The sequence below is a fragment of the Leuresthes tenuis genome, unplaced genomic scaffold, assembly GCF_036924035.1.
Source record: "Leuresthes tenuis unplaced genomic scaffold, fLeuTen1.0.hap1 SCAF_19, whole genome shotgun sequence".
Taxonomy (NCBI): domain Eukaryota; kingdom Metazoa; phylum Chordata; class Actinopteri; order Atheriniformes; family Atherinopsidae; genus Leuresthes; species Leuresthes tenuis.
This window is the reverse complement of record NW_027325373.1, coordinates 19,493,202-19,509,115: the sequence shown is the minus strand read 5'-3', so window position 1 is coordinate 19,509,115 and position 15,914 is coordinate 19,493,202. Positions and strand designations below refer to the sequence as shown.

Sequence of the window (15,914 nt, the reverse complement as noted above, 5' to 3'; positions counted from 1 at the left end):
GCTAAATAGTTCAGTGTGAGTGCAACTTTTTTGACAACACTTTTCCTTCAATATAATGGACAAGCAATTACAGATGTATGTGCAAACATGTAAAACGTGTTGCCATGGAAACAAAGGTGATTACAATTTGACAAAAACTACCTTATCCTCACAACAACACTGGCAAACGAGTTTTTCAAATGACTCAAAAATGTTGTTGTATATACGTTCTTTGGTTTATTTGTTATTTGCCTGATTAAAATGTTCAGAACACATTGTTTTTAACTATTCAACAACCATTTGAGCACCTTTCGGATAGTTTTCTCTTCTCTGAAAAAGGGAAAAAATTGTGAAAAGTACAAAATTATCATTATTGTAATTATAAGTTTTTCATTTGTGCAGTTTGGCGATTACTGTTGTGCTAAGAAAGGTCTGTCACTGGAGTTTAGCCTCATCAGTTTCCATAAAAACTAAAAGAAATGTGGGTAATCTTAAAATTGAACCGCTGGGATGGATTTGGATTGGATTTGAAAAATGCCAAGTTGACAAGTTCAGCCCAAAGTATTTCTTTCTCATTCTTTCTTACAATATTGCAGCAGGTCTACACAGATGGGAAGTCCGTTATGATTCTTTTTTTTCTTTATTGTATTCTCAGTATATCATGTGATTGTACAATAACAACACTGTGTTCTGTGTGTACGTTTAAACTACCCAGTTCATCGGTATGAGCGATCTCAGTATGAATACAGCGCCTATGTGTGTTTTTGATTTAGTTGTGTATGACATATCCTGTTCGAGGCTTAGAAAGAGGGTGTGGAAACCAACAGTTAAATTAAACTATTCAGATAACGTATTTAAACAATGAAACACTGTTGCTGGCTCTGGCATATTAGGGTCATGAGATCTCAATGTTACAAGTATCTGTTTGTGTATAATGGAACTGAAAACCATTAATAGCCTCATGACTATGGGTAAATGCTATCTATTGCTTTTAGCACTACTGAGTGATAAGCCACTTTATTTCATAACATTAGCTAATGGCACAACTCTCATTTGCTCTGTTTGTATTGCTCCTACAAAGGGTTAGTTGAAGTTGTCTTAAATGGAACTGGGATCATGAATCATCCCACAGAGAAGTCGAGGGCATTTCCTTCCACAGACGGCTCTTACAGCCCTGTGTATCTTTGTATTCTCAGGGAGGGCCTCTTCCTCACTACTGGGCTTTGTTCATTTGTCTGAGCCTCAGGCAAGGTATCCTCTTCTGAGAGTGCAAAGCGCTGGTGATGTGAGGTTGTATAATGTAATATGTAATGGATTGGTAGCCGTTTCGTAACGAAAACGTTTCCCATTTGTTTGAATGAAAACTGATTCAGAATAAACTTTCAACTTTTTAAATTTTTTTTATTTTTTTACATTTTTTTAGGCAATCTGATTCTGCCCTTGGTATTGCCTGAAATTTTTAGGTTTACAGCTTTATTTCTTATATTTCTATACATATTCCTGCTGTGGTTAATTTTCTGAATTTATTCCATGTGATGATATATATGTAAAATAAGTTTTGTATTGCACTGACAGCTTATAACTGTATTTAGAGGCAAGTGTGTCAGGAGATTAAACAATCTATTAGTCTAACAATTAATCTATCGTTTTAAATCATTTTTGCTGTTTGGCTAAGTCTTGGTGTCCCCCAGGGCTCAGATCTTGGGTCCACTTTTATTTCCCGTTTTCATGCTGCCTCTCAACCAGCCTATTTAGCATCATAATGTATATTATCATTTTTATTCAGATGAGACTCAGTTGTACTAGTTCATGCTGTTAGAAATCCATACCACCATGTATGCTTATCTTTTACAATCTGTCAGATATCACACAGACTGTTAGACATCTAGAAGTAATATTTGGTTGTCATACTCAAGTCAAATATATATCTAGTTAGTTGAAAACATTGCTGCTTGTTTCTGGAGCGAAAAATCACAAAATCATTTGACAATGACTTACTATTACATCTCGCTTTTAAAACACGTAATGGTCCTAAACACATCTTGGATTTACTAACCTGGTATATATAGTTGAGATCCACAGATAGTTCCCTGCTATTTATTCCCAGGTTGCAGTTTGTGATTGAGGGTAATGAGGCCTTTATTATAGATGTTTAGATATATCTGCCCACTAAAATCAGGCACAATAAGTCTCAGTAAGGCTAAATTTGATTTATTTCCTAAAACTTTCCTCTTTATAGATGGCCTAAAAGTACAGTATTGGTAAAAAAATATATATATATATATATATATTGTTTCATTTTAAAATGAACTGATGGCTGTGTTCAAACTTTTCGCTGTTAGTTTATGTCTATTATTGGTTGTAGTTTTATAACGTATTTGATGTTGCCCATCCCTCTTTTGTAAAACACTTTGCATCATTTTGCATCTAATTCTTTGGAAAATCTTATAGCTGAAAACTTAAAGCTCCAGAAAATTGTGAATTTATTTTGATAGATTTCTTGTTTTTGTGTCTGGCAGACAAGGAATTTTGCATTTGATTAAACAAGAAATTACACTAAATATTAGGTAAAGGTAAATAAAACCTGAAACATATGCTTTTTGTATTTTTTTTTTTCAAAACAAAATGTTTTAGGTTTGCTTTATGGATGTCATTGTATAGGTATAGCTTCTAAAGTGTACCTTATTCCCTCAATCTTACCCTTTCCCCTTTTTTCCACAGTTGGACAACATCCATTGTCCGCCTCCCACATCCCTCAGGAAGTCCAGTAACCCTGAACCGATTCATGGATTAAGTCCTGCTCTCAAATTAAAACGACATCTCAGTGAGGATGGAAAATATGTTCGTAGAAGGAGCCTCGGTGGTGGTCTCACAGGTAATAACTTCTTTTTGTACGAACCCTTTCCATTTCAGCTCTTTTTAGGTCTCACATTTTCTTGTGTCCTGAGTTTGGAAAGTTGCTCCTTTTTCATTTCTCATACTTATCACTCACAGGGATGAATGTATGACATATTCTCTTTTTAGGACCACATGGGATGATTGTTTATGGAAATCTGTGCAGCCTGAATTGTTTTGCACGGTTGCTAATCTCTCTTAAACCGTAACAAAACGGTACGCACGTACCACACCTAAGTTCTTAATCAAATCACTGTCATCCTCACCCCTCTGAAAGTTAGCCATCTTCACACAGTATCTTCTCTACTTACTGCAGCTTTAATTAGTATTTATAGGCAGAAAGACGGCTTATGTTAATAATTAGCAAATTAATGCCCACAGATGATCATCTTTCACTTTTAAAACTCATTGCACCTTCGTGATGGAAACAAATGCTGCTTAATAGCTGTAAAGTGTCATTCCACTCAAATGTTTCATTGTTACCAGGCAGAGAGCTAGTTAAACATTTTATTTACCATTGGCTGTGAGATTTCCAAGACTTTTCATTGCTATATATTTTGTGGAATTTCATTAATGGAATTAATTTCTTTTCCCCAGTATTATGATTATCCACGTATCAAATATTACCTACCTTTGTGTTAAGCTAGTAGCTGCGACTACTTTCAGTTGCAACAAGTTATGATACTCTGCCGGGGACTTAAACTTGGCTCATTGAACAATTACCTTGGCATGCATGGGCAGACGTCCATTTCCACCTTTCAAAAGTTAATCTGATGAGCCAAAATGATTCATCTGACTGATAACAGGACTGACGAAAGCCATGTCAACAAACTCGACACTGCCCAAACTTGTACATGACACACTTTGAACTACTTCTTTAGCAGTGTCATATTTTAAAAAGCGCTTTTGTAAAACTGTATTTTAATTTGCAATAAACTGTTAAGTAAATGTGAAATGTTTATCATTTTCGTATGAAGTCATTTTAATAAGAAACTCAGTTTTTACCAACACATATGGAGGAGAAGTGCACAATCTAATATAATGCTGTTAGATAGATATAAGTCAGCAGTTGGGTTTAGTCCAAGTCTCCTGGTGTGTAGTTTGGGCTGTGGTTGATGAGGTAGACAGTGTCTGATTGGAGATAAGAAATAAATGCCTACTTTATTTTACTTGGTTTAGTCATCTGCTTTTTGTGTTACTCCAGTAAGGAACATATCACCCTCCTGTGATGAAGAAAGTATGAACTCAGCCACCCAGATATATACATTTAAGTATGTGACTATTAGAGACTTGGACTCAAGAGTATGAACAGTCTGACCAGAATTAGTGATTCAGTTGAATTATTCCATTATTTTTTTATTTTTTTATTTTTTGTGAGAGACTCAAGATCATCCTATGAAAGAGCATTACTGCAATTGAAATGTAACGCAGTTAAGCACAATTTTCAGTCTTCCTTTGGTTAAAAGACTTTGTGTCTGGCTCTTATGAACAGAAGTACAGTGGTATGATAAAGTGTTTGCCCCTTCATGATTTCTTATTTTTTTTGCATGTTTGTCACACTTAAATGTTTCAGATCAAACAAATTTAAATATTAGTCAAAGATAACACAAGCAAACACAAAATGCAGTTTTTAAATGAAGTGAGGAAAAACCTAATAACTGGTTGGGCCACCCTTAGCAGCAACAACTGCAATTAAGTGTCTGCGATAACTTGCAATGAGTCTTTGACAGCGCTGTGGAGGGATTTTGTCCCACTCATCTTTGCAGAATTGTTGTAATTCAGCCACATTGGAGGGTTTTCGAGCATGAACACCTTTGTAAGGTCATGCCACGGTATCTCAATCGGATTCAGGTCAGGACTTTGATTAGGCCACTCCAAAGTCTTCATTTTGTTTTTCTTCAGGCATTCAGAGGTGGACTTGCTGTTGTGTTTTGGATCATTGTCATGCTGCAAAACCCAAGTCCGTTTCAGTTTGAGGTCAGGAACAGATGGCCAGACATTCTCCTTCATGATGTTTTGGTAGACAGCAGAATTTATGTTTCCATTGATCACAGCAAGTTTTCCAGGTCCTGAAGCAGCAAAACAGCCCCAGACCATCACACTACCACCACCACATTTTACTGTTGGTATGATGTTCTTTTTTTTTAAATGCGGTGTCACTTTTACGCCAGAGGTAACGGGACACACACACCTTCCAAAAAGTTCAACTGTTGTCTCGTCTGTCCACAGAGCTTTTTCCCAAAAATCTTGGGGTTCATCGAGATGTTTTCTGGCAAAACTGAGTCGAGCTTTAATGTTCTTTTTGCTCAGCAGTGGCTTTTGTCTTTGAACTCTGGCGTGCAGGCCATTTTTGCCAATTAACCTGTCTCTTTCTTATGGTGGAATCATGAACACTGAACTTAACTGAGGCAAGTGAGGCCTACAGTTCTTTGGATGTTGTTGTGGGGTCTTTTGTGACCTCTTGGATGAGTCACTGCTGCGCTCTTGGGGTAATTTTTGTCGGGCGGCCACTTCTGGGCTATAAATGGCTTTATAACCTTTTCCAGACTGATAGATCTCAATTAGTTTCTTTCTCACTTTCCTGAATTTCTTTAGATCTCGGCATGATGTCTAGCTTTTGAAGATCTTTTGGTCCTCTTCACTTTGTCAGGCAAGTCATATTTAAGTAATTTCTTGATTGAGAACAGCTGTGGCAGTAATCAGGCCTCAGGTGTGATGAACCACAGTTTATAGGGGTGTGACGAGATCTTGTGTCACAAGATCTCGCAAGATTATACTCATTGATATTTCTTGTCACGTTAAAAATCTGTCTTGCGAGATTTGTGAGCTATCCAAACTTCTATTTGTGACCTGTGGGGCCAGTAAGGCGCCTTTTGCTATGTCTAGCCTGCCAAAAACTAAAGAAGGGGAGGAAGCAGCAAGCAGGCAGAATGACGCAGGAAAATACCGGTATTACCATTGAAGATGCCCCCGCCACTTTCAAATAGTTTGTTTGGCAGCATTTTGGGGATCTGGCGGAAATGATAAATGGCAGTAGAGTCACTGATAAGACACGGACAATATGCAAACGTTATATGAAAATAATGTTGTACACCGCCGCAATTCAGTTTCAATTTGTGGAAGAAGAAGTTTATTAAAAGCTCATGCTTACATCATGCATGTAAATGCATGTGCAACTGGTTAAATAAAAGTCTGTTGGTCCAGTCTTATATTTTGTTAAGCTAGTTTTCTTAAAATCTCGTCTTGTCTCGTCTCGTCTCGTGAGATGAGTGTATCGTCACATCCCTAACATTTAAGTTATGTTTTAACAGGGGGGGGGCAATCACTTTTTCACACAGGACCATGCAGGTTTGGATTTTTTTCTCCATTGATAATAAAAACCTTCATTTAAAAACTGCATTTTGTGTTTATTTGCATTTAAATTAGTTTAATCTGAAACATTTAAGAGCGACAAACATGCAAAAAAAAAAGAAATCAGGAAGGGGGCAAACACTTTTTCACACCATTGTATGTTCGACTGTGGACAAATACAGATGGATGACTCCTTTGGTTTGCCTCCATTCAATAAACTGTAAGCCTCAGACTCTGTTTTATTGCTTTGAACAGTGTATTTTTTCCTTGTGAAGTATTAATGGAGGACTTCACCTCACTGATTAAAATGTTGACCTTTTTAGTTAACGAAAAAGGCGCAGCTTTGAATAAATGCATTACCCATTAGTAATTGGTCTACATAAAAACAAGGTTGATGAACAAACCTAAAGCAGGTCAGCTTTGATTGTGTTGTTAAACAATATGAGTGTGAGTCATTCCTTCTAATCTGAGAGTTGATTTTCTTTCAGGCCGCCGAGTATGTTGTTGATCTGGTTGCCAGACTGGAGATACAAACACTATTTATGGACTGACAGTAATTCATTTTAAATCGAAGTTGGAATTTGAACACTCAGTCAACATCTGAAAACTAACCAGTCAGTACGGTTACATCCAGAGTTGAGTCGAGTTGCCATTGCAGCTCAGTTGGACCATTTGATTGAACCACTGTCCTCGACCCAGTATACATACACAGGTGGGGAATCGAGTTATTGACTTAAAGGGCGTCTCAGTCCAGATATCCTGCTTCTAAGTTTGTAAGTGCAGGTAAATTCACTGCACAGGCGTTGTCTTTAGGTCACATGAATGGTGATTTGGTCAAATCACTCTGTGGTTAAAAAAACATAATTTTGTTAGAGCAGAGCAACAGCCTGGACACCCTTTATAGGACTTTATTAAAAAAAAATTTTAATAAGATAGAACTTTAGAGCTCGTTTGAGTCTAGTTAAGAATATACATGCAGGACTGATCCCTAATCTGGTGGTGTTAGCCTGGTTATGAGATGCTTCATTTCAGCCAGACTAACATCTATACATGCATTTTAAAAGTCCATTTTAGCTACTGTCTTGTAAATGTGCTTATTGTGCTCTGAAGAAGAAAGAACAATACTGTCAAATCTATATGTTGCAATAAACAAGATGCTTCTGTCAGCTTTTAATAAACTTAGAGTATGTATCTCTTAAGTACCCTGAGGAATGACTATTTTCCTCTCTGTAATGAGATAAGTGTGGGACAGCGCAGTTTAGCCTAATTTACCCTTCAGTGAATGACAAGATGGAAGAACACTGCTGGTTTTAGTTGGAATACAGTTAAACAAGCGTCTAACTGAACATTCACAATGTGACTAAAGAGTTTAAACATGATTCACCTCACCAAGGTGTGGTTGAAGCTGGATTTCATCTGCTCACAGTTGGAGAACCGACCTTGCACAAACCTGTGACTAAATGTAGATACAACTTTAACCCTCTCCACGTATATCCTGATACACCCCTTTCTAAAAGTGTTGACTGGTTTGTGACAGTTTCCCTTATGCCGGGATGTGATGAGCTCTTGCGAGGAAAGCATTTGTCGGTAAGGAAGGAAAGACCTGACTTTTCCCTTCTCATCCTGTTTGCTCTCACTTCAGTGCTCCTGTTTTTACTGTGGCGATCACAGTAAAACTGAGAAGATCAGCAGGTGTGCTGGTCGTGGTTTTCTTATCAGATGTTTTCTGACTTGCCAGTGGGGAAGAAAATGAAATAACCACCAGATTAGATGCTTTTTTAATAGAATATATAGCTTTTTCTGAGTAAAAGAGTACAAGGGTAGACCTATGATTATTTTAGAGAAAAAATCTGACATTTTAATCCTTTATTAATGATAAATGGGTTCAAAAATGTTTGAAATTGATCAAATACTGAGCAAGAAAGCTGTAATTGGTAACAACAGTGTAACCTCAGGTAACATTTGTATCAAAGTTACATTAATATTTTTCTACTGATGCCAGGTAAACAAAACAAAACTTTTATGCCTGCCAGTATTCTGTTTTTCTCCGATTTCCTCTGGCTACCTCCCTATCACTCCTCCTGATTTAACCTGGATTAAACACCCTCCATCTGTGGGGAAAAATTAATAAACTTCTAAACGTAACCTCTCGACTTTCAGCCTGACGAGGAACTAATTAAGCTGCCTTGTGCAGCGTATCGAAGCGTCTGGTAAAAAGAGCTACCTGCTTTGGACTGAATTAACTTGAGAAATCCCCTTTCTGTTTAAAACACTGCCTCCTTTTCTGTTCTTCCTTCTCCTTGAGGAAATAGTTAATCCTCTTCTGCTTTTCCCGGAATATTATCTGCCACAGAAAGCTGGCGTGCAGGTAGATGAAAATTCTTCTACTTTGTGGGGAACCAGTGATGTAGCTTTGTTGAGGCGTGTTATGTTTTTAATCTTCAGCTTATCTTTGTGTTGGGAGATATTCTGACAAGATCAGGAGCAGGTGAAGCAGCATTTAGTGCCATCTAGCGGGGAAAGATGAAAATGAAGAACATTCTTACATAGAACTCTTGTTAGTAAAACTTGAAGTTACACCTATTTAACTCTATTTAGCAGAGTGTGCTGGCACTGTACTTATGTAATGCCATGGGTTTCAGTGATCTCTTAATGGGCTTTTGCCCCCTCTGGCCTAATTTAACCCTTTGACTTCTTGTCTGACTGCACAAGGTCAAAAGCTTCAGCTTAACACTCCTAACCAGAGCGGACAGCTGAGATTTTCTTAAGTTAGTGCTACATCTATTGACCTGTACTTTCTTCCCATGAGCTCACTGTGATGGGCGGGCGGGGGGGGATTTGTACACTGTTGAGTGTACAGAGATGTAAAAGCTATTCAGATCCTTTATTTGCATTAAATACCATTTTCATACAATAATAATAGACTTTAGGCATTACATTTTCTGTTTAAGGTTTAATGTTGCTTCAGTTATCTTAAAAGTTTTCAAGGGAAAGCTGATCTCATCCTGTTATTTTGCAGGAAAGTACCTTCTGCTGCCCAGCACCCTCCAGCAGACTCCGACACCGCTGCAGCCGTCATCTGAAACCTCTAACCTTGTTCGCATGCGTTCCCTGAACCTCGGAAAGTCTGACCCCTCGCTCACCTCCAGCTTGGTGAGTGATTCCTAATTCTGATCCCTTTGCAGTGGTCTACACCCTGTTATCAGGGAAAGCCTTTCGACACCTCGGCCTGAGGACAAAGTTTTGTTAAAACACAACCTCCCCTGTTTGTGAATTACACTGAACACGTTATTCAATTTCAATTCAGTTTTATTTATATAGTGCCAAATTACAACAATTGTCATCTTAAGGCATTATGCTTTTTATTACGTGGCACTTGATATATAATTTGCTTATAACCACACTGTCTACTTGAATTATATTCAGTTGGACATGGTAGTCAAACATATGATGTTTGAGATTAGCCACCAGCTGTGAAGGCGGTTGTCACAGATATGATAAAGAAGAAAGGCGAAGACGTTTCTTACAGCCGTGATATGACATTGTGCTTAAATGAGTTTTTCCACACGTTATCGTTTGTTTTGGTTATTTCTGCATGCCACTGACCTGTGGGTTATGTACATGTTTCTTAATAGCTCTCATCTGTCGCTGCTGCCATCTGATAATAGCCCTCGGTTCATTGTTTTATTATGTGCCTCATAATCACACGACATCAGTGCTGTTTATCAAGGAAAATGTACTTTATTCAGACAGACCATTTAATTAGCTACATACTTGCATTACTGAATGCAATCTAAATGCTTAAGATTTGAGGAAAAGCACATGGACAAAAGGCTATAGAGAAGGTCCAAGCGCCTCCTCTTTGAACTGAATTACATCATGAGGAGAGATGACCTTCAGTGTTTGTACTCAGATCACTTTGATAGATACTCCAGTGGGCTGTCGTGATCTTATTGTCTCAGGAGTGAGATGCAATCAAAAGCAGAGGCTAATCCAATGATGTTAAGCTATGAGTCATCCTGTGTTTGTGCTCGATATCAGTTAGAGAAAAGGTTAATGCAATAAAAAGCATGCGAGGTCTGTGTTATATGTGCGCACACAAACATATGTGTGAGGGTGTTTTTAGAGGAGCCGTGAAGGTATATTTTGACTGACACACATATCCTCAGAGATGTGAGTGGGCCGAGCCAGAAAAGGCACTGTAACCTGAACTGCAAGAGGTCCAACTATTTTTTTAGCTGGCCCGTGACATCAGGGTGACCTTTACACTAAAGCGTAACACTTCTTCAACAGTCTGCCTTGTCATTCTTCTAGATCTAGATTTAATTTAGAAATTCAAATGTAGCATTACAGTCGCATGAAATGTAAGTATTTCAGTCTTTCTTTTAATGAGTATATCTGACAAATCTAGTCTCAGAAGAAGCCAGATAGATGACATCTTATTCCGTACACTTGGGGGTGCTAGTGCATTTTCTCTTTCTGTGACTAAATGCATGCGTCCCTCTGTTTGTAAACCCCAAATGAATCCCTTTGGTTATTTTGGCCTGCTGTGCGATTGATTACCAGATTCCCTGTAACATAATTGTTCTCCAGTAGACGAGTCCTGGAGCGCATGCACTGATTGAATTTATTTTTACAGCTCGACTACCTGAGAGAATCCTTAACATCATTGGCTTTGCCAGAATTGTGCAATTTCTTTTATTATTATTCTTTACTGATCCTCTTAGACAATGATTAATCTGACAGCCATCACAGGAAGGTCAAGGCTCATGAGATGAGGACACCTCAGGAGGGATGTGCGACAGCTTTCAGCCGCATACCATTTCTGTTTTTACCCTGGAAAGAATTAGCTGTGATAGAATGATTTCTATCAAAACAGAACTGCCTGGATCCACTAAGATGTTTTTTTGTCCAACGCTATAATGAAGTCAGTTTGACCATGTCGGTTATTTGATATAAAAGTGCTGTTAGCCTCCACAGACCTCATGATCTTTTAACCGAGTGAGACATGGCACACATTTTGCTTCCCATCAGACTAACAGAAATAGGAGCACAGGCAGGTGGATGAAATTGGGGCCTGTCCCTGAGGGAGAGCAGTGAGGGCCATAGTGCATCCATCGCACATTTCAGCAGTATTTCTTATATCTTATGTTTAGGTGCTCACAAACTTTGTTACCTGGTATTAACATGTTTCTTGGGTTATCAGGTAACAGGTAGACTCATTTTATCAGTTCACACTTGTTGGAATTCATCTCCACATAAGTCTGGGGTAACCACTTGTTAGTGGATCTCACTTTTTCACTCTTTATGGAAATGCATCATTTCAGCTTACAAAGAACAAAGCCAAGAAAGCTGTGGGGGGGTCAAGCTCATCCACCTGCACATTTCAAGCTCTGTAATACACCTAACTCATTACCTGCAATTATGTCCATGTTGCATCTGGACCTGATCCATTGATAAACGCACACAATGACTAAAGGGCCTAATTTTTACATTTCTGACAGGCGTGTGGACAACAGCCTTATGCAAATAATAATAACAACGGGCACCGGTCATGATGCATGACTGCTGTTGGCACCGGAATGCACATCAGATGAGTCGGTAGAAGTTTCCCCTCAAAGAGGCAGCAAGCCATTTAGTTTGACATTTGTCCACCTATTGTTGTAGCGCTCTGTATGAAGCAACATGGATTGTGTTTCCTCCTGCAGTTGCGGTTGATTTGACATTGTCAGTTGTCTGTGTTTCCATCATTTTTGTCCAATGCTAGTTGAGAAAGGTACTGTACAGTAGATGGAAACTTCAAAACTGTCAAAAACTTAAGATGCCTTTTTAAAAATATATTTCTATTCGATACACATAAGGATTATGGAAATGCCTTTTTTGGTTTAAGTCGTCACTGTACACGCGACTGATCAGATGAACTGTCAGCAGGTCCCACTTCATGAGCATAAACATGACCATTATTCAAAAGTCAAAATGGAATTCTTAACGATCACAAGCAAACTCCTGAAAACAATTTATTTTGTATACGGCCAGTGTGACTAGTTTTGCTTGTATGTATTTCCTGGAGATTTGTTTCCAGTTTGCAACCTTTATTCTAGTGACTACAGTTTTGCCTCATGTCACGGTTACCTTCTGGCTTCTATTTTGTTTGCTCCACACCAATGAATAGAAACCTTTCTGATTGTCCGGAGTCTAAAATGTGTTAATAAGGCCCAGGAAGCATTTCTGTTTACGCCTCTAAAAGAATGTGGGTATGCTGCCCAGACCACCTTTGAATGTGTATCCTTGATGCGTATATTAAGGAGCATTCACACTTCACTTGGCTGTCATATGAGATCAGAACATACAATACACACTGGAATCACTGGAATTTGTTAATGTTATTTGGAGGTTATGGTCTTAGTTTAATCCTGAAAAAGCCTACAGAAACATCAAACACAAGTCACAACTTTACCTTATTGCAACAAAAATCAGCAACTCTTCCACTCCTTGTATACTCTACAGTACATGAACACAGCAGTTCACCCACTCTTAAACAATTTCCAGAGGGTAAATATTAGCATTGTGATTACTGTGGAACACTTTTAACTGGTGGTTTTTAAGGGTGAGTCGGTGCTCTGCCTGCTGCACACATTTCTTTTCTTAGAGTTTTGCAGAAAACCTGCTTCTTTGTGCTGCTGTAATGGTTTTGATGAATTACAAAACAATCATGCATGAAATGAGCAAAGAAATTACACTGGAAAAATGATCCGACTCTTATGTTCTAATCATGATGCAAGAAGAGCTGCTGTGAATTATGATGAGTAATGAGATGAGATCAAAATAGAATAAATACATTCAAACACATTTTTTAACCTAATCTAGCCTTCTAATAACAGTTAAAACAGAATTCTAACTGCAGTTTTTATCCAAGACTTTTATTCCACCTGATGTGGCCAGATATCATCTGCTCTCTCCCATTTATAACACTGTTTGCATTTCCCCTGCGACTCTGTGGTTAACACCATATGAAAATTAAAATCTGGTGACCGCTGTTCGCATGCACTCGTGTGTAGACACAAGCTGACTGGCGGACGTGTTGCTGCATCTTTATGGCATTTTTTTGGAGTCCACTATAGTGTCTCTTTGGGGGTTTGTCTACAGCCACTGTATCATCCTGCCTCCAGAATGAGCTCAAGGAAGATGGTGACAGGTGCATGGAAGACAGATACCTCAGCTTCCTGCTTCTGAATGGGCCAAAATGTTTTGTTAGCTTAAAAAATTGTGGAAAAGTGAGTATTTCTTAGTTTTTGCGGGGATAATTTTGTTCAATTTCTTCATTTCCTGACAAATCTTGGAACCCTATTGGGAGTTGATTATAGATGGCATTTGTCATAATGACAGTTATGTGACAGTTCACTCAATGACAGTGACTGAGTGGGGGCCTGTCAGCATGACATGTGTTACAGTATGACATTGTTGCTGAATTTGGCAGATATATTCACATCTGAAGAAATTTACTTTATTTGGCTTTTGGGTCTGGTTGCGTGTTGCTCAATTTAGAATTTGGTTCTGGGAGGTTTTGACAGCAACGTTACATAGATGACAATATTTTAAGAGCAAAATTAGTCCTTTTTAGTTTGAGATTTGGTTCTCTGTTACTTAATGGTTCATACTTCTCTGAACTCCATCATAATTTACTTTTTAAATGGCAAAGTCAGAATTCTGTAGCTCAGAGCACCATAAAGAATGCCTTCCTCAAAGTTCTTTAAATTTAGAATATTTCTGACTTGGTGACCAGGCGAAGAGGGCCTCTTGTTGCTTTGAGGTTCACAGACAAAGACGTGACAAAAAAAATGTCAGTCTGAACACCAAAGCTGTGCCATTTTAAAGGAAGAGTGGTTCCCACTCGGCTTCTCAGGAAATGACATTCAGAACCACTGATTCCTCCAATTTCTCCCTCTTTGTCGCCTTGTCAACTGTACTTTTCATGCCTTTTATGTGTGTAACATGGTTGTTTTCATTGTGCAAATAGATGAAAATGATTTATTCTAAGCTATAAAAACATAAGGATTTGAGACTAACTGAATCATAATTAACGTAATTTTTTTTGTTTAAATCTTTAATGTTGTTATTTCACCTTTTAAGTATTTCTGTGGAATGGATTGCCATGAAATTTTGAGTCGAGGTCACACCTCACACTGAGGAGAATTACATTGAAATAGTGATGGAAACATGACATTTCTATCTTTTTCATCCTACTGTTTTTATGATATTGAACCTGTATAAAAAACCCAAACCGCCTTTGCAGGTTTAACCTCTGTCAGTCTGTTTACCTCCTTTTCCTCGTGTTATTCCTTTTTTCCCCTTCTGCTGTGCTCCTCATCCATGCCCCCCCGGGTGTGCACGGCTCTTTCTCTAGCATGGCACATCTCTCTTGACCATGATGCTCTCAGACAGAAAATCAATAATTCACTTCTGGTGTGATATGGAGATAAGACCGTCATAATCCTGATGTTGTGCCTTTGTGGACTCTTATTTTCACTGGTAATTGTTATTCAGTGATGTCCTTTGTTGATATCATGGCTCTAGGAGTAGTTTGCTGCACAGAGAGGAACTGCATGCAGGCTCTGAAACTGACAACAGTGATTTGTGAACGAAAAGAGAGAAGACTGTCAATTTAGCTGCCGACAAGAGAGCTGGCAGCTCAGTCTTAGTCCTGCCGGGTGGGATAATTTACGTGCTCCAGTCTAAAATAAACAAGTCGAATGATCTGAGACTGTTCTACTTGTCAGTCTAAAAGAGCCGGTAGAATCCTGCTTAATGCCATCCCTTTATGGTGTTGTAGCTTACAGGCATATGTTGTACATGAACACACTACTTCTGGCAGCCAGAAAGAATTAAATCAGCTTGTTTTGATGGGTGTTCCCACATGTAAATGACCTGTTTAAGCATGTTACATCAAACAGTACCTAAAGAGGTGCATGTATTTTTGCTGTTTGTAGCCTGTTGCACACACACACACACACACACACCTTGTTTTACCTTTGAGAGGACACTCCTTATTGTACAAGGTGGGATGAAAAAGAGTCTTTGTGGATTAAAAGCACAACAGTATGCGATTCAAATGGTCTACTTCTGTAGGTATATTCTGATCTCAGAGCCCCTGCTATGATTCCTTGGAGGCCCCATTCTGACTTTTTGCAGTTGCATATTTGCATCTTTGTTCTTTGTTCCTCCACTGTGATGATATAGAAAGTTTTTTGGCCTTTATTGTCTTAGGCAGCCAAAAAACGCTTGACTTTTTTACGTGTTGATGGCACGATTACATGTGCCAAAATTTGACTTGTGTATACTGAATGCTCAGAAGCCTCCAGATATTACAGTAGAATTCACTCTCCTGATTTCACTCCTGACCTTAATGGTTTCTGAGATTGTGGTTATTCCTTTCAAGCTGTTTGGGCTCTGGGTTGCAGCTGCAAACCTAACTCTCATCAACATTGCAGATTCTTCATATTTCAGATCGGTTTGAAGCTGAATTTGACGTTTGCTCTTTGCTCAAGTTTGAGGGTGAAATAGCTTGTGGCAAACTTGAAAGTGATCAGAAAAAAACTGGCATATGTTGCTTCACAAAATTACACATCAAAGAGGATGGCTGACGCATTTGAATTGTGTTAATGGTCTCAATGTCACCTTTACCTGAAACC

The 15,914-nt window shown here is 38.5% G+C and overlaps 1 protein-coding gene across 10 annotated transcripts in view; it reads left to right on the top strand.

The window, feature by feature from the left end:
- The window catches only part of mast4 (microtubule associated serine/threonine kinase family member 4), a 109,241-nt gene that overhangs the window by 15,950 nt on the left and 77,377 nt on the right, over window positions 1–15,914 (top strand). For 8 of the 10 annotated variants that reach the window (XM_072371758.1, XM_072371756.1, XM_072371755.1 and 5 more), the window contains exons 2-3: window positions 2,701–2,854; window positions 9,245–9,378. In XM_072371758.1, the coding sequence (XP_072227859.1) occupies window positions 2,701–2,854; window positions 9,245–9,378 (288 nt within the window). Of the gene's footprint in view, window positions 1–2,700; window positions 2,855–9,244; window positions 9,379–15,914 lie in introns of those variants that run through there. The other 2 variants (XM_072371762.1, XM_072371760.1) reach the window with 1 other exon arrangement.